At 35.9% G+C, this 20,093-nt stretch overlaps 2 protein-coding genes across 3 annotated transcripts; both read right to left on the reverse strand.

Annotated features, from left to right (window-relative positions):
• Positions 1–4,149: 4,149 nt before the first annotated feature.
• On the reverse strand, positions 4,150–9,931 carry LOC107177332 (uncharacterized). 2 transcript variants are annotated; one of them, XM_052442131.1, is made up of 2 exons: positions 7,095–9,931; positions 4,150–6,767 (listed from the first exon to the last, which is right to left on the reverse strand). In XM_052442131.1, the coding sequence occupies exon 1, from the start codon at positions 9,325–9,327 to the stop codon at positions 8,152–8,154; it is 1,176 nt and encodes a 391-aa protein (XP_052298091.1). In that variant the 5' UTR covers positions 9,328–9,931; the 3' UTR covers positions 4,150–6,767; positions 7,095–8,151. The 2 variants fall into 2 exon arrangements, with proteins under 2 accessions (XP_052298091.1, XP_052298092.1); XM_052442132.1 differs by having other exon boundaries at positions 4,150–5,777; positions 5,983–9,931.
• Positions 4,210–5,488, reverse strand: LOC127902349 (uncharacterized). Its single transcript, XM_052441256.1, has 4 exons — positions 5,320–5,488; positions 5,087–5,220; positions 4,849–4,974; positions 4,210–4,803 (listed from the first exon to the last, which is right to left on the reverse strand). Exons 1-4 carry the CDS (start codon positions 5,486–5,488, stop codon positions 4,210–4,212), a joined length of 1,023 nt encoding a protein of 340 aa, XP_052297216.1.
• Positions 9,932–20,093: the final 10,162 nt, after the last annotated feature.

The raw sequence follows: 20,093 nt of genomic DNA on the forward strand, positions 1-20,093 counted from the left end.
TAGAAAGCCCTTAATTAGCCTCCTCGGTTTCATTGCTATGGGTTGCTACAGCCTACAGTTATTAGGAATCATCTCTTGCCTATATTTGATCTGGGATTTGCAATTTTGTACTTAACCACTTAATATTTAAATTGATTAATTATTTGTTGAAGTTGAAACTTGAAACTACTGCAATTAAATTGGTTAATTTTTGGTTGAAGTTGAAACTATTGTACAAATACACATATCATATGACATATATAATTATAATTTATATTGTAACATAATATTTAATTTTAATTTTTAATCTAACATTACTATTCATACAAAAAATCAATTATTAATAAGTAACAAAAAATTAATGCCGGATTATTTTCATTTTATTGATAAAATTTAACAATATATAATTATATATAATTAACATACAAAGTTACAATTAACATTTCTCATATAACATATAAAAAATAACAATTATAATTAATCATTAATGCATATATAATTACATATTATATATATACCATCACTTAAACAAGTTCAAAAGCCGGATTTGCTGATTCGGTTCGGGCTTCAAGAGTTCAAGCTCCAAATCCAAACTTCCAACTTCCAAAACAGAGAGTGAAGAGACCTTTTGAGTTTTGAGACTGGAGCCGTGACCCGTGAGGCGTGACCGTGAGGGTGTGATGGCCGGATGTCAACACTCAACAGCCGTGACCCATGAATGCCAATGGTGGAGACTCGAGTGGATCGGAGGCAGCTTGCCGGGTGGATCTTCAATCGGACTGAGTGATGGTGGAGTGGAGGATTCAAGGCTTGGATCCGGCGCTTGGTTGCAGCAGATCTGTAGATCGGGTCACGATCTTCGCAAATCAGCTTCGGCTTCGGTTGGGGTCGTTCTCGGCAGCGGTTGCTGCGTGTGGTGGCCGGTTGAAGGTAGCTCTGTGAACTGTGCGTGTGTGTTTGCTGCGTGTGGTGAGCGACGGAGGCCGTGAGGCGTGAATGGGTGTGGGTTGGCTGCTTGTGCTTGACAGCTTGAGTGCTGGTTTCAGTGATTTGTGTGTGACAGTGAGGGTTTGTGATACCGTGAGGCAGTGACTGGTGAGTGTCTGAGTGAGTGAGGGTTTGTGAGCCAAAATGAGACTTTGCTTTGCTTGTGTTCTTTTCTCTGTGAATTACTAATACTGAATTGTTTTGTTGCGGTGAGGTGAATACTTTGTGAATTACTGTAAAATGTAAATCCGTGAATCTGTGTGACACTGTGAAGTCTGTGATGTGTGATCTGTAGATTCTGTATTCTGTGAGTTACTGAATACTGGTTGTCTGATTCAGTGATTGTGTCGTGTACTCGTGTGAGTGTGTATTTGTATTTTGTATTCTGTGATTTATATTTGCAAAATTTTTTTTTTCTCAACCCGATCGGGTTTCCGGATCCGATCGGGTTGAGACAATTTCACCCGATCGGGTTTTGTTCACCACCCGATCCGATCCGAACCCGAAATTTTTCGGATCGGATCGGGTCGGGTCGGATATTTTGCCCACCCCTAAGAGCTAGGTGCCAGATTGTTTACATGTGAGGGAATAGGCTTAGTCTTGCCTTTTTTGCCTCGACTGAGACGGAGGGGGCCTATTTGACTAGGAAGCAAAGCCCATACCAGGAAGCACGTACTAGTAGGTACCAGAGGAAATCGCCATGATCGTTACTCTATCCGTATCGAAGAGATGCGACAAAGTGTTCGGACCGAGTCGAGAACGGAGGCCAGCGCAATAGCTATTGATGGATTGATCCGCTTCGATTGGATTGATTTCATTCCTTCACTGAGCTGCAGGATATCTTTTAACCGATTTTCCAAAATTTGTCAAGAGAATTTCCAGATTCAGATTAGCTTTCAAAATTTTCCAACACTAAAGACCAGTTTGGTAATATTGTAACTTGTGCTGTATAAATAATCAGTTATGAAAAAAATAAATTAAAGGTTTGATAAAACTTTTTTTAAAAGTGTTATGAATTTTAAAAACAGTCTTGTGTGTTTGGTAATTTTATTGTTAAGCTGTTATAAGAATATAAATAACTAAATTGAATACAATGTTGGATAAAATTTATTTAAATATTTATAAATATGTACGTAATTTTTTTAATTGTTTACTTATAATAATTGATAACTAAAACAAATATTTTATATTAATAATTTTATTTCTTATTCTGTTATCTCAGTATAATTGATAATAAAAATAATATCTTTAAAGTTAATGATTTTATTTCTTAATTAACAAGAATAATTTTAGTTTTTTATAATATATATGAGGATATTTATAGAATTGTATTAAGTATAAAAGTGATTCTCAAAATCAAATTTTGAAAAGCTACTCTTCAAAAGTGATTTCTAAAAAAAATTTATCAAACACCAAAATTAAATTTTAACTTTTTAAAATCACTTTTGAACCTTACAAAAGCAAATACTAAACGACCCTGACTTGAGTGTCGGAGTGTTTTTTGCAGGCACACACTCGAGTCAATTCAACTTACTCCAATTCAAACCCAATTTTAATTACTAACACTTGAAAAACAACTCATTTTAAATAGTTTGTTCTAAATTTAGTTTTTATCGTTGCGCTGACAATCAATAAATGTTTATATTTGTTTTCTCCAATATATCATGAATAAATTGAGTTGTTTTTTGTTCATTTCATCTTTTAGAGATTTAGTATGTGAAATTTGCATGAGTGATAAAATCTTGCAAATTTTGTGACTATATATATGTGTGTGTGTGGTTTAGTAGCATTATACCATTATACTATTAAACCGCATGACTTAATAGATTTTCTAAATTTTAATAAAATTCAGGACCCTAGATTGGAGACTAAACTTAGACTTCATGCGAAAAGAACTATAACATTTTTGTTAATATTAAGAACAAAAAACTAATATATCAAAATAATATTTTGTAATTTAAGTTCGAAACTTGAATTTTGCTTTACCTAAAAAATGATACTAATAATAAGTAGAGCTTGTTATTTGTTTCTTTTACCTGCGAGTTTTGGCTATGGAGAGGCCCAAGGCCGATAATTATTAGCAAAAGACATCACTGCAGAGAGAAGTTAGAGCCAGAGCTTGTGGAATGTTTTGGTATTTGGCTAAGAACAATCTCAATATGCTGGCTAAGTTGATCACGAAGGATTGTTTGTGGAAATAATTTGATTTTTTCAACAGCCCTGATAATCATAAGATAGAGAAATCAATTATAAGAAGATTAATTTACTATATGCTTAGAAACTTTAAAAGCTTTAAAGATAGTGCTTATTGTTTAATTAATAAAATTTTAATAATTGCACATCTAATTACTGAGCTTAGCTAAGCACTGAATTTTTAGCCGGCTAGCTGACCCATGACACACGCCAATTACAGCAATCCAGAGCCAATCAATGCTCTGATTATATGAGCATGAGTAGTATCCAAGTCCCATCATGTCATAATTAAGGAAATTAATACTAAATTAGAATCATTAATTCTGGTGAGATAATAAAAAGAAAACACATTTTCTTTTCAATCTAGGACCATTACATTTCATGAAAAGCCCAGTGTAAGCGTAGCCCAATGAATTTTGGGCTTAAAATCATATGATTTTGCGATTGATCTACTTCACAATTGGCTAGCCGGCGGGCATAAGCCGCTCTGCTGGGTTCACACTTTAATTTCTAGTTGATTTGAGCTTGTTACGAGATATTTTGTTCGGATTGGATTAAATTATAAAAACAAATATTTCCAAGAACACGCCATCACAATCCACTGCAACTGAATCTAACTAAAATCTAATGACATACGAGCTTGCTAATTGTTAAGTACTTTCATCTTTTTCAAATGTAGCAACTATCATTACCAAGTGCTTGAGATGTCAACAAATTAAGTATGTACTAAAATCCCCAACAAATTCATTATGAACACTTATCAATCAAACATCTAGCAAGCTCTTCACTTCAATTATATATTATTTTATGAAAATTTTCACCCATTTAAATGCATTGTTTGCTTCTTTAACTTGCTTTAAAGAAGCAAAATAATATACATCTCCCAAAGTTGTTGAAAATACAAGTCTCGATTAATTTAGTGAGTATGCCAACATAAATATATAAGATTAAAGTGGGTGTTTTCATTACACTTCACGGGTGACAAATCTCTTTTCATGATAGTTCTTTTTTTTTTTTGAAGGTGCAATTTCATTAATAATAAAACCAAAATTACAACACTGAGATTAACCAAGAAGGTGGCACAGAATGCCACACTTCACGACCTGGCAAAGAATTCCCAGCTCTAGCAACAAAGTGAGCAGCAGAATTCGCAGATCTTCTGACGAAAGAGAAGACAATGTCGCCTATAGAATCAGCAATACATTTGCAATGCAAAACTAATGAACCAAAGCTACGAATGGGACACTTTCGATCTACTAGAGCATTATACGCTTGAAGGCAATCAGTTTCAATGATAATCTTTGACAACTTCATAGACTTCAGCCAAGAGAGAGCTTCACAAATGCTAAGGACCTCAGCATCACAAGGAGAAATGTTTCCCCTGATATTACAACAGAGAGCAGCAACAAATCTTCCAGATTCATCACGGATAACACTGCCCAGCCCAACTCTTCCCAAAATTAACAAACACTGCAGCATCAGTGTTACAATTAAGCCAGCCCCTCGAGGAGGAGACCAAGCAATAGCACCAGCCCCTGGATCACTTGAGACTTGAGTAAACAGTACATAGGATTTAGCTGACTGCCATTGAAACAACAAATTACCAGCTGCATTAACAATCTGATTTGCTGTGTCACATTTCCCCTGCCAAACCAAATTATTCATGTTACACCACAGCTTCCAGCAGACCATAACAGCAATCCAGCACTGCTCATTAGTGCAGTTCCTAAACAAAGCTTGAAGCCAATCCTTGAATGATGAATAGATGCCAAAGAAGCCCACTTTTGATATAAACCAGCAGATGAAGAACAATTTCTGTATCAGAATTACACACCAGGCAACGATCATTTAGACTTACATGTTTGGAGCGAAGATTGACAGTTGTGGGTAGAACATTGTTAGCTGCTCTCTAAACAAAATTTCTCACTTTAGCAGGAACCTCAAGCTTCCAGATTTGTCTCCACATATTACTGTCAACATCAGAAACTTCACCAATCAACAATCTATATGCACTTTTGACCGAGTAAACTCCATTAGTATTTGCCAGCCAATACCATGTATCTTCCACATTTCACTGACTTAGCGGAATATTAAGAATTAAATTCCTATCTCTTTCATTAAACTTTGAGGAAATCAAGTCAATATCCCATTCCCTTCTACCATCAACAAAAAGAGTTTTAACAATTGCCACTGAGAGATCGTCATCCAATTCAGAGCTCACCAAACCATTCGACAAGTTAGGAAGCCAAGGATTGTTTTTTATTAGGGTGCAGGTCCCGTTCCCAATTCTTATCCGACTTCCTTTGAGGACTAAATCATGTGCAGCCATAATGGAACGCCAAGAGTAGTTGGGGTTTTTCCCAATTGATGCTTGAGAAAAATTAGTATTTGGGTGATAGTTTGCCTTCAAGATTCTGGCCACCAATGAGTCAGGTCTCGTAAGAAGCCTCCAGCACTGTCTTCCAAGCATTGCCAAGTTAAAAAATTACAATTTCTTAAATCCTAAGCCACCAGCAGCCATTGGTCTACAAAGTCTATCCCAACACATCCAATTTATGCCTCTGTGACTGTTGTTCTTCCTTCCCCCCCAGCAAGAGTTTAACAGCACCTCTATTTGTCTACATAAATCCAAAGGGAGAAGGAATAAATTCATAGTATAGTTAGGGAGGGCTTAAGCTACCGTTTTTAACAGAATTTCTTTCCCGGCTCTAGATAAAAGCCTTCCACTCTAGTTCTCAAGTCTGTGCCAAACTCTGTCGTTAATAAATCTAAAAGCCTCAAATTTGTTACGACCAACAGCAGAGGGAAGTCCAAGATACATACCATAATCAGTCGTGGCATTGACTTCCAGAATATTACAGACACTAGCAATTGAATCTGCTCTTGTATTTCCGCTGAAAGAGATTGATGACTTATTGAAATTCACTCTCTGACCAGAGGCAGCCCCATAGATCGCCAAAATGCTCTTGATAATTCTAGCCTCCTCCGTATTTGCTTGGAAGAAAAGAAAGCAGTCATCAACAAAGAACAGATGAGAGACGACAGGTGCTCCATTCACAACTCTAGCTCCATGGAGGAAACCAGACCTTTTCATATTTCTGATCAAAACACTTAAACCTTTAGCACATAGTAGAAAAAGATAAGGAGATAAAGGGTCTCCTTGACGTAGGCCTCTCGAAGGGACAATAGGACCAACTGTAGTGCTATCCCGAGCCACTGAGTAACTCACGGAAGAAACACAATGCATCATTAATTTTATCCAGTCTTCATCAAAACCCATTTTCCTCATCATTGCTTCTAAATACGTCCATTCAACAATTTCATATGCTTTGGACATATCCAGCTTGAATGCAGCCACACTGTGCTTCCCCTGTTTTTTCCTCTTCATGTAGTGCATAATCTCCGAGGAGATCAGCACATTGTCAGTAATAAGGCGACTAGGGACAAAGGCACTTTGAGACTCAGATATAATACAATCCAAAACCTACTGCAGTCTATTAGTTAGCATCTTTGTAATAATCTTGTAGAGGACATTGCAAAGAGCTATCGGTCTCATGTCCTCAAGCTTCTCTGGATTCTGAATTTTTGGGACCAAATCGATTGAGGTGCTGTTTAAACCAACAGGGAATTTTCTATCAGCAATAGCACTTAAACAAAATTTTGCGACATCATTACCCACCACATCCCAAAACTTTTGATAAAATGCCGGGTTCATATCATCAGGACCCAGAGACTTATCAGGATGCATAGAAAACAATGCATTTTTCACTTCCTCCACAGTGAATGGGGAAAGAAGAAAACGATTATGCTCTTCGGTTATTTGAGGTTGGACAGCATCAATGATAGACCCAAACACACAGCCACCAAACTTGAATAACTCACTATAATAGGAAAAATAGTATTATCAACCTCCTCTGAAGTAGTGCACCAATTACCTTGACTATTTCGCAGTCTAGAAATCGTATTTTTCCTTCTTCTAGCCGAGGCTTGGTTGTGGAAAAATCAAGTATTGTTATCACCCTCTTTAAGCCACATCACTTAGGCCCTTTGCGTCCAGTAGATCTCATGATTATGAAGTAAACTGTTGTATCTCTTTTTCTCTTGGTCAAAAATCTTCATGCTATTTGCATCCCTCTTGCCACGAAATTCAGTCATTTTCTTCTTACAGTCCGCAATCTGGATCTTAAAATTTTGATATTTACTGCTGCCCCAATCAAACAGCTTCTCACCACATCTCGCTAACTTTCCTTGGAGTGAGACTCCCTCTGCTTCGTTCCAACTCTGTTGAATGACATTTTTACAGTCTGGTTCTCACAGCCAAATGTTCTCAAATCTGAATCTTCTTTTTCTTCTTACATCATTCAAAGGTTATGGGACTAGAAAGATAGGAAGATGATCTGAAATACAAACTTCAACTGCAGTTACCACAGCTTTCGGAAAACAATGTCTCCAGCCATAATTAGCAAGAGCTCAGTCGAGCTTTTCCTCTACCCACCTTTCCTTTCCTCTCGATCGTTCCCAGGTGAATGGATACCCTTCTAGCCCAATATCTTGAAGTCCTGCATCTCTAACTGCTCCTCTAAACCCCTGAATCATCCAGTTTGGTCTCATACGGCCGCCACGCTTTCCTTCGCTGGATAGGATGTTGTTAAAGTCCCCCACAAATACCCAAGGCAAATTTGAAGTACTTGCAATCGAACGAAGAAGATTCCATGAGTATTTCCTATGTAAAGAACTCGGAAGACCATAAAACCCGGTGATCCTCCATTTCCCCAAATCTGGTACCTCCACCACTACATCTATTAGCTTGTGATTGAACTGAAGCAACTCTACCTGATCCGATTTTCTCCAAAACCAAGTCAGCCCACCACTTCTCCCAGCTCTATCTACTACAAACACATAGTCAAAGCCCAAATGGCCTTTTAAGATATTCTAGCCTATCCCTATAACTTAGAGTTTCTATCAGAAAAAGGAAATGTGGCTTTTTTTGGTTTACAAGGTCCAGAAGAACTTGAGTTGCACGTGGGTGACCCAGCCCACGGCACTTCCTTCCACTGGATCTTCAATAATGCTTGGCCCACTTCCAGCTCTTCTCCTCTTGCTTTCGGCCACCTCCAGCCCAGATTCAAATTCATTTAGATTAGTATTGGGGGGACCTTTCACCTCCTTCATTATTGCATCGTTGATGTTATCATTGGGTGTAGTGACAACAGTTTCCAAGGTGATTTGCAGGGCACTCCTTTTAGAATCATGCCCCTTAGGCTTCTCACACATAATTGGCACCGCGTCATTTCTCGTAACTAACGCTTGTTGTCTCACGACTTCTGAACTTCCGTCCTCTCCTCTGTGCAAGGTTAGCAGAGATTCTCGCAGCCAACGTTCACCGGAATCCTGATTCGGTCGTCTTTGTTGCGCCCTCAACCATGGACCGAATTGCTTATTGATATCCCCCGCATCTTTTTCATATAAACTGGGACAGTTCCTATCCGAATGTCCAATAATGCCACAAAGAAAACAGAATGTCGGTAGGCGCTCGTATCTGAAGTCAATCCATACCCAGTCGCCTCCCGTCTTTCTTAACTTCATCTTATCTTTTAATGGTTGCCTCACATCCAAAGAGACCCTAATCCTCAAGTAGTTATGCCATAAACCAGTTAGGTTGTTTATGTCAGACTCTTCAAAAGTTCCAATATAATTTCCAATACTTTGCAGCACCTTTTCTGACATGAATCCCACTGGTAAGTTGAGAATTTGGACCCAAAAAGAAGCCTGGTGTAGAGTGACAGTGTGCGGTTGTTCCTCCAGACTAAGTCTCTTAATTAATAGCAAATGGTTATTGAAAGTCCAAGGACCTCCATCAATCACTCTTTTTATGTTGATTTCATGAAAAAACTGAAATAGATAAAGAGATGTTGATAACTCTCTAATATGCACTCCTTTACCTGGTCTCCAGAGGGATGCCATGGTGTTCTTCATTGCCTGGAAGTTTATAGCTCTATCAGAGAGGAATCGTCCCACCAGACAGTACTTCAGATCAGCAGTCCCTTGGAATTGATTAGCCTCATCAATATCTCCTATAGTCAAGCCTTCCTCCTCTTCCTCCCGCAATCTTAAATCAGTATTGATCTTATTCATGGTGAGGCTGCTATCTTCCGCTTTCAGTGCCATTTTCGTGATGTTGAAAAGACAAAACAGAGTTGTGAAGGTAAAAGGTGACTGAAATAATCAACTGAAACAGAACCCTTAAAGATGCACAAGACAGATCGAACTTGTCATAAGACAAGACTAATCTCTTAGAAAATTTTCATGATAGTTCTATTTATTGATCTTTTGCACAACTTTTTGCAAAAATGATATTATGGCCAAAGTAAACACACTAGAATAACTTCAAACACTGGATCTGCAGATCTACGTGTATTCCAAAATTCTGGTCTTCTTCAATCATGTTCTCAAACCAATCAGGGAACTTCCAAAGACCAACGATTTAATTCCCCAAACTCTTTTCCCTCCGAATTTTTAGAGAAAAACCACGCTAAATTTTTTCGAGATTTTGAAACTTATTGTTTCAAAGCGGCGAAACCTCGAGATACTTTTCACTTGTCTTCGCGAGTCTGAGACCTTACTTCTTCGACTACTCGACTTTTGCTGCAAGTCCTTATCTCGACAAAATCTCCTTAAAGTCTCCTCTATCTCAGAGTCTATTCTAAAATAAAAAAGAATCCACCAATAGCCTATAATGGATTGAGTTACATAGTGCCACCCAGGTTGGTCTTTAAAAAAAAAAAATTCTGATTTATATTGGAGGTAGTAATTGCTTAATAAAGTAAGCATGCTCTCTCTAATCAGGGAACAACATCATATGAAAATTAAGACATATAGGTGTTGGAAAATTTTCAAAATAAATGGTGTCTTATGGTAAAGACATGTCCTATTAATTGTACTTTATAGAAAATGTATCTTTCACTAAACACATGTCCAATTGAATAATGTCTTATTATAAAGACAAGTCTATTTAATTGTGTCTTGAAACGACCCGCCCCGAATCCCCCGGGCGAGTCAATCTAGTCTCATCAAAACGAACTTGATAATAATCTAATTAGTAAGGATTCTGTCGAAAATTCGGCAGAGTCTCCTTTATTTATATATAACACTCCCAATCTACAAATATGAATATAACACTCCCAATATAATCCAATATACAACAAACTCCAGTGATCAATATCCTCAACCCAAAATACTGAGTTTTATATCTCCAGAATCTCAAAAGATAATATTATAACTACTATTATCTCAGTTTATTCTTAATCCCAAAAAAATAATATAACAAAATTATACAATCCCAAAAGAACAAGATAACCAAGATGTCCTAACAAAAACATCTATATCTTCTAACATCATCACGTGGCCAAGACTCAAAATATATTTACAGTCGCTGGGTCGGCCTGGTGTACCTGCAACCTCTTGGTGAGGGGGGAAAAATATAATAAAAACGGAATGAGTTTAAAACTCAATGAGATCAATGAGTAGATAGTAGTTTTTTGAAAATTAATTCTTACTTTAAAAAAGATAATTATATCATTTCTAAACACGGTTTTATCAAATCATATGCGAGAAACTAGTAATAAATCATTTAACATTTAAATCAGATTACTAACCATGGAAATCATATCACAATATCATATATGATACACAAATCTGAAAATCATCACCAAACAAGTACCCAGGGGAAATAATCTCGTCATATCCGGACTTCAACGGACGGGCAAACATATACACGAATAGACAGGGAAATATCATCTCATATCTCATCATATATGTGCATGCATAATCTAGTCCCCAAAGGACAAAAACGCCCAAGCACACGGCCCAAAGCCTCTGTGTGTACTTAGACGAGCCCTAAAGGCCTATATCTCATATGTACCATCTGTATCTCAATATTTGTCTTTGTCTCATATCTGTATCTCTATAATCATCATACCATATGCATATGCCTCCAAAAGGCAGAAACGCCCAAACACACGGCCCAAAGCTTCTATGTGTGTTCAGACGGGCCCCAAAGGCCTCTATCTCATTTCATTTGTATTATTGTATATGGAAGGAAAGGGTATTTTCTAATGATTTCAAAAACAATCATTTCACTCATATCCACATACCTTTTAACCATACTTTAAATCATACCACATTTGAATCCACTTTTCTTGTCTTTAAAATACTATCATGCTTTATTCAAAGTCGATACGCAAAATCATTAATCAAACATTTTAATATAATATCAATGCGTGTATAAAATTCATTTCGAAGAAATTATTAAATCAGAACATTTAAAATACTTATTTCACAAACATGCTTTACTATCATAATTAACTAGGAAAATAGGTTTTGTATATTCCACTCACAGTGACGGTGTTCACGCTCGGTTATCGTCCGCGGACCGGTTCTCACTCGCAGATCCTCCTAAATCAAGGAAACGACATAATTATTTTTCGTAAATTAGAATTACGACTAAATTTATGCAATAAACTCGAAACGAACATCTATCCATAATTTACAACTCCCGTGTTGATAAAATTACTAAAATGCCCTCGAGTCCGTAAATCATTAAAATACTCCGAAATCATAAATCAACGAATTACCCTCAGAATAGTAATTACACCCATCCTCAATTCTAGGAATTACTAAAATATCCACAGGCTTGGAAATTACAAAATTGCCCTTATAGTGTGAAATTACCGAAATGCCCTTGCCGGTCAACGGTCACCGGAATTTGGTCAACGCTGGCCGGGAAGCTCAAATCTGAAGGTTCCAATCACGCTGAGTTCAATGGTACCGGCGGTGAGCTCCGACGCGCGGCAATGGCACCGGAATCTAGCTCGACAGCCGTGAACTCCAACAATTGACCGACGGCAAAACAGTGACTCCCGGTGGCTATGGATGGTCAGAAATGGAAGAGGGAGTCATGGGGAACAAAATCTAGCCAGTGGTGTCACCCAAAATCGGCAAAAATCCTGGCAGAGCAAAGCGAAACGGTCGCGGGTTTTCAAGCTTCGATCGTCGGCATTCCGGTTGGTTTTCGGCGGCCAGGATGGCAGAGGAACGACGGCCGGTGGTCGGAAATGGGAGATATGGTCGGGTCAAGGTCGCGGGTTCTGGGTCTGTAGTTGGGTCGGTTTGGCAGTTTCTCTCTCACTCTCTGTTACACGTGCATATGTTTCCTCTATTTCCAGCTTATTCTTTTGCTTTTACTAACTTCTTAACCGCCTCATACTTATTCATTTTGAATTCACATATGTTACATGTCTTATAGAAAATGTATGTTTTTACTAAATGACATAAATTTTCATGGTAACATTTCACTTAGAGATGCATCATTTCATGGTGACATTTTATTTGAAATGGTGATGGTTCAATTTGGACTATTGATTAAAATTAAATATAGATCCAATGGCCATGAATGAAGGGGTATCATGAAAGATGACAACCCAAATGAAGGGGCACAAGTATACCTATAAATAGAGGTCATGTTTAAGCCATTTAGACATGAAATTAATGATCCTACACCACTCTTTTCTTAGCATTCCTTTATAGTACGAATTTCAACACAAACCCATTTCTTTTGTGCATTAAAAATCCAATATATTGTTTTCTGCAGGAACAATATATTGTTTCTTGGAAGGCTTGCAACATTTAAGAGTATTCTGGTTTGCTTTCGTCAATGCACAACGCAAGCAAACAAACAAGTGCTTCATTGTATCATGTAGGCGTATTTGCTTAACCCATGTGTATCACTCAATTGGTGGGGGCAAATAACGTCTTAAGGAAAGCGACATTTGTAACGTGCCTTGAAGTATACAAATTTTCTGCAGTTTACTTATTACTATTATTTTTCTTCCTACATACAGAGTTAGTTGTAAATACATTATTTTACGTAATAAAGTTCCACCATTATTGTTGTATTTCTCTACATTTGCCATTCCCCACAATTTCAACCACCAGCAATAGGTCCTTTCCGCAAGTGAAAATTAAGGCCCCCTTTAATTGTATTATATTCATCTAAATCCATACAACATAGGGTAAATTTAAAAAAATTTTATTTCGCAACTTTGTGCAATCACTTGTAAATTATACACGAGATATACCAAATACATTTGAAGTTATAACTCATCAATCTTATATTCGTCCTCTAATTATTTCATTCACGTTAAAATAAGAAAGAAAAAAAATTCTAAGAGATTATACTATACTAATAGCTAATGGTTTCTAATCATTCATTTTTTATAATTCATATTTTGTTACAAATGTGATGCTCCAACTCCCGTTAACTTATATATCATGATAGTGTAACAGACTATTAATTATCCAACATTGATCTAATTAATCATTGGGCTGCGTCTCAGTTGCTCCAAGTTTGTCGATAATGAGATTGTGATCCCATAATCTAGATACTAGGAATTAAGGATCATGTAATCTAGAGAAGAATGAACAAAAGTGAGAAATTAGCGGTAACGAGGGAAGAGATGTAAGATTTCATTTTTTTTATACATTAATATATTACTATCAGAATTTTACAGATATTTACAATTAGAAATTTATTGGGACCATCAAATATCATATGATATCTGCTTCATCCATATTAATGGAGAAAAAATTTTATGCTAATCAATCCCAGAAATTATTGGAACTGGAGCCCATGCATTCAAAGCTTTCAGAGTGCATAAATTGTGCCAACGGGCTAATGTTCACAATAATCCCTTGAATCTATGAATCCGGATGGTTGGAGTCATAAGCAAAGAAGGGGAAATTATAAGTCACAGTTAAATATACAAGAAACTTGAAATGGTTACACCTAAATATTGATTCAACTTGGTATATAATGGATAATAAATTGATTAGTGCATCATGAATCTTCCAAATGAAGTTGCAAAGAATAATAATCAAAGTTTAGAAGTGCAAAAATAACCCTTCTATAATGTCATTGAAGAGTGACATATAATATATTGCCAGCTGCATCGACTGAGTACATCCCCAAAAGGTCACAAAATACAATTGATGGCTGGGCAGATGATACTTCAGTCGTTAGATTAAAATTTATTGCAATCTAACTACTGCACCACATACAAACAAAATGAGTATGGTGCTCCCGACGGCAACATAGCTGAATCCTAATTATTGATTCTTTAAATCCTTTTTTATATGATAAATTGGAATGCTGTCTCTTGCATGCACAAAATCAATACCAAGATTTCCAACTTTTTTTTGGCAAGATTCTTAAATAGGCACGCCCTTTACTCAAGTACTTCACATCTTGCTATTCCATTGTTCATATTGCTGCAAAGTGGGTGTTGTGCAATCAATTCATCAATTACCCAAAAAGGAACTAATCATGATGCAAATATTTTTCAAGATCCATATATTTTGAATATACCTCATTTTCGCCTTTTGATAATCTTTATCAAATTTTGATTCACTTGTGGTTAAAACTTTATACTTAAGGCAGTCTATAAGATACATTCTATGTAGCTTACCGTCCAACAAAATGGAAGGTTTTTACTGGGCTGTAAATTACGGTGAATGTAATTTATTGAGACCTATATATAATTGTAGGTAGAAATTTATATTTTTGTCCAAAATAGAGAAGTGAGATCCCTATTTATAGGTACGAGGTACGAGATAGATTTAGTGTCCTAATGGCTACACTATGGTCTTGTTTTTTTTAAAGGCACGTGGTACATTCATTTTAGGTTCTTCGCTAATACTTCGAAGTTATGTATATTCTCTACAGCCGTTAGTTAGTTCTTCGTGCTTTATTACATAACTCATGTGACTTCTATTTGAACTTTTAGAATTGTGAACTTTGGAGAATCCCATTCTGATTCACCTGTCAAGTGGGATCGTACCATCATGTTAGGTCATGGAGAATTACGAGAACTACATTTATATGAAGACATGGTAAATTGAAAAAATTATAATTCATAAACTTTGTGCAATCAATTGTAAATTATGTTAGATTAATTTTATATTAATCTAATATTTGGGGCCACGTATGAAATAAATAAAATGTGCGTGCTATTATTTAGTAAGTCAAGAATCAAGTGATCTATTTGAAGTTAATTAAATGGCTAAGGGTATAATTGTCGTTGATTAAATGCATAGATACCAGAATTTAATTATCACTTTAATGAGGGGCTGAAGTAATAATTATCATAAATAACTGTTGAACGGTTTTCATTAGAAAACCGTCAGTCACGTTATTTAATTAAAAAAGGGATTATGGTCCCTAATCTCTCTTCATCCTCTGCAATTTCTCTAATCCTCTCAGAGAGAATTCTAAACTCAAGAGAAAAGAGAAGATTGGAAGTTCATCTCCTACACTCAAGAACCACTACGAATCACCATGGATTTAGATATGCTTCCGCTTTCATATTTTTCAGTAATTTAATTTGGATGTTATGAGGACTTAAGGTTTTACAATTTGGTATCAGAGCCCCATCCATGATTAGACTATTGAGTTATTAATTTATGATTAATGGTTATAGTCGAATCAAACTGTTAATGCATGATTCAGTTATGGGGAATAATTAAAATTGGTTTTGATGGACTCATGACGAAACGAAACTGGTAGATTGAACACGTGAAATCATGGATTCAGTCTCAAAATCATGCTTTGATTCTCATTTCGGTGGCTATGTATGTTGTTGTTTCGGTTTAATAGTGTTCTAAAATTAATTTGGAATCGGCCATTTTCAGTTTCTGGTTTAATTGCGATTATTTTTTTTGCTTAAATCATATGAATTCATGATTTCATTCGCATGTCTCTGTTCCGAATCAATTGAATGAAGTTATGGTGGCCATTATTTTTAATGTTTCGATTTCATTTTTTTAGTTGAATTGAAATTTGATTTTAGTTGGAATGGCCATGCTTTATGATCTGGATTGGTTATGTTTTCAATAATTCGCTTTAAGTATGTAGTGGCTTTACTTCCATGGTTTCAATTTTAATGATATTATTTAATTAATATCATTTTGCTTGAAATTTTGTAATTGTTATGGTTAGACCACGTTTCGGTTTCGGTTCAATAAGATATTATATTTGACCTATTTAACAATTTAATTACAGTAGCCAACTAGCCATGTTTGATTGTTTCGGCTTAATTAATGATAATATGTCGGTTGTTTTGGCCATGTCTCCTTGTTTCGGTTTCAAATTTAATATTGTTGAATTCAAATTCAATTGTATTAAAATTGTCAAGTGGCCATTTTGTGGCATATTTTGTATTTGATTTAATCCTTTATGGATTAAATCAAATAGATCAAATCTGCAGTGGCCATATTTTCGGCTTTAAATTTCAATATTTAATTCAAATGATTTAATTTGAAGTTTGTATTAGCCACGGTTTCGGTTTTATTAATTATTTCGGTTATGATTTTATAATCTTTAAATTAAAATGATTTATAACATAAGTTAATTATTAGTCTAACATTGATGATATACTAATTAAAGCGGGAAGTCACCAAAATGATATCTCTCGTGTAGATTAGTTTATTTGGGTGTTAGATGTTTGTGTCTGTGTACTTGCTGCGGATGTTAATCGGCCCAAAGGAAGGTTAATATTTGGCTTAATTGCGCACACACTTGTAATGGTAAATTTGTGACGATTATCAAGATAACTTAATGTGAGTAATGTGCCGATCCAAAGATAGGTTTATTACTTGACATAACTTATCATCAAAATTTGATCATTACAACAAAAGTACCACTTACAGTTAGTATCATAGTCCAAAGACTTGTTGCTAATGTTGTGTTAGGTATCTTGAAATGTTATAATTTTTGTTTTAAATTTTTTAGAGATTATAAATTAAGTTGTTTCATGTGAGCATTATTTACTTATTTATGTATTATTTATTATTTATTTTTTTTCTCTAATCAGCTTTTCTATTTGCTGCTTCGATATATGCAAATATGAATTCTATCCCGGTTCTGAATGGGACTGACTTTAAGGATTGGAAAGAGAATATAATGATTCTCTTAGCCTGCATGGATCTAGACTTGTCATTCAGACACCCTAAGCCGGACGAACTCACCACTGATAGTACAGCTGAGGATGTATTGTACTATGAGAAGTGGGATCGATCCAATAGGATGAGTCTCTTGATCATGAAGCGCGACGTTCCAGAAGTATTTATGAGTGCTATAATCAATGAGGTTACAAGTGCTAGTGAGTTTCTTGCCAAAATTTAGAAATGTTTTACCAAAAACGATAAGGCAGAAACAAGTACGCATTTAGCGAGCTTGATTTCAAAGAAGTATAAAGGCAATGGAAATGTTCGGGAGTACATTATAGAGATGTCTCATCTTGCTTCGAAACTTAAGGCATTAGGCCTCGACCTATCTGATGATTTGGTCGTGCATTTAGTCCTTATCTCTCTTCCTGCACAATTTAATCAGTTCAAATTCAGTTACAACTATCAAAAAGAGAAATGGAATCTCAATGAATTGATTTCCTATTGTGTACAAGAAGAAGAGAGATTGACGCAAGAGAAAACTGAATATGCACATGTGGTAAGCACTTCTAAGGATAAGGGCAAAAGAAAGAAAAAGGATAAAGTTGCTGCTTCTAAGGGTCCAGAGCAAAAGAAACCAAGGACCAACTATTTCTTTTATAATAAGCCTGGACATGTGAAGAAAAAATGTAAGAAATATCACGCATGGCGTGTAAAGAAAGGTATATTTCTTACTTTGGTTTGTTCTTAAACTAATTTAGCTTCAGTACCTAGAAACACATGGTGGATAGATTCATATGCTACTACTCACATTTGTGTTACAATGTAGGGTTGCCTGAGCTACCGGCTGCCAAGTGATGCTGAAAGAAGCATTCATGTAGGGGATGCCAAGACGGTAGAAGTTGAAGCAATTGGGCATTTTAGATTACTTATGAAAACTGGTTGTTATTTAGATTTGTTAGATACTTTTGTTGTTCCGTCTTTTAGGCGGAATTTAATTTCAATTTCTGTTTTGGACAAATCTGGTTATTATTGTTCATTCGTAAACAGATAATTCAGTTTATCTATCAATTCTAATATTGTTGGAACCAGTTTGCTTAATGCTTATGACAATCTATATTTGCTCGAAACTGTTTCAAGTTATAATGAAAACCTGCATGTTAGTACCAAAGGTACAAAGCGTAAGTTAGAGAAAGAAAATTTAGCTTCATTGTGGCACAAATGCTTAGGTCATATATCTAAAGCCAAAATTGAGCGATTAGTGTCCGATAGGATTTTAGAATCTCTTGATTTTTCAGATTTTGATGTCTGTATTGAGTGTATCAAGGGAAAACAAACCAAAACTAAGAAATTAGGTGCCTACAGAACTTCAAACGTTTTAGAATTAATAGATACAGATATCTGCGGACCATTCCCTACGGCTATTTGGAACGGTCAACAATATTTCATTACATTCATAGACGACTATTCAAAATATGGTTATATATTCCTGATTCATGAAACATCACAATCTTTGGACGTGTTCAAAACTTTTAAAGCTGAAGTTGAGTTACAACTCAACAAAAAGATCAAAAGTGTTAGGTTTGACTGTGGTGGTGAATACTACAGTAGATATGATGGTTCAAGTGAACAACGTCCAGGACCGTTTGCTAAATACCTAGAGGAATGTGGAATTGTCCATCAATATACTATGCCAAGATCGCCTAGCATGAATAGTGTATCTGAGAGACGAAACTACACTCTTAAGGATATGGTAAGGAGTATGATCAGTCATTCTACTTTACCAGAATCACTCTGGGGTGAAGCACTAAAAACAACAGCTTATATCCTAAATCGAGTGCCAACTAAAGCGGCTGCTAAAACACCTTATGAGCTTTAGACAGGTCGAAAACCTAGTCTAAAGCATTTATATATTTGGGGATGTCCAGCTGAGGCAATGCCTTATAGACCTCATGAAAGGAAATTGAATTTCAAAACTGTAAGCAACTACTTTGTTGGCTATGCAGAGCGATCAAGGGGCTTTAAGTTTTATAATCCCAGTACAAGGTCAATTTTTGAGACGAGAACTGCTACATTCTTTAAGGATGTTGAGTTTGGGGGGAGAAATCCAGTAAGAAACATTGTCTTTGAAGAGAAAGAGGGATCCACTGTTGCTTTTGACAATGTACAAGTTTTAATACCTGTCATTAATCATGAAGTAAATTTGGATCCTCAACCATCTAATAATGTTGTTCAACCCAGAATCAACATGAGATTATTGTTCCTGAGGAACAAACTCAACAACCTCAAGAGCTTATGCAATTAAGACGATCCACAAAAGAAAGGAGAAATGTTATTCCGGATAATTATATAGTATTTCTTCATGAACATGAGGATGAAACATTGTCTTTGAAGAGAAACAGAGATCCATTGTTGCTTTTGACAATATACAAGTTTTAATACTTGTCATTGATCATGAAGTAAATTCGGATCCTCAACCATCTGACAATGTTGTTCAACCCCAGAATCAACATGAGATGATTGTTCCTGAGGAACAAACTCAACAACTTCAAGAGCCTGTGCAATTAAGACGATCCACAAGAGAAAGGAGAAATGCTATTCTAGATAATTATATAGCATTTTTTCAGGAACATGAGGATGAAACTAGAGTGATGGAAGATGACCCAATCAACTTTCATCAAGCCATGAAAAGTTCCAATTCTCATAAATGGATCGAAGCCATGAATGAAGAGTACAAGTCAATGCAAGATAATAAAGTTTGAGAACTTATCTCATTACCTTCCGGTGCGAAGCCCATTGGTTGTAAATGGATATTTAAAACCAAAAGGGATTCAAATGGTAATGTGGAAAGGTATAAAGCACGTCTTGTAGCTAAAGGCTTTACTCAAAAGGAAAGAATTGACTATAAAGAGACTTTCTCTCCGGTTTCTACGAAA

This window comes from Citrus sinensis, chromosome 5, assembly GCF_022201045.2.
Source record: "Citrus sinensis cultivar Valencia sweet orange chromosome 5, DVS_A1.0, whole genome shotgun sequence".
NCBI classification, from domain to species: domain Eukaryota; kingdom Viridiplantae; phylum Streptophyta; class Magnoliopsida; order Sapindales; family Rutaceae; genus Citrus; species Citrus sinensis.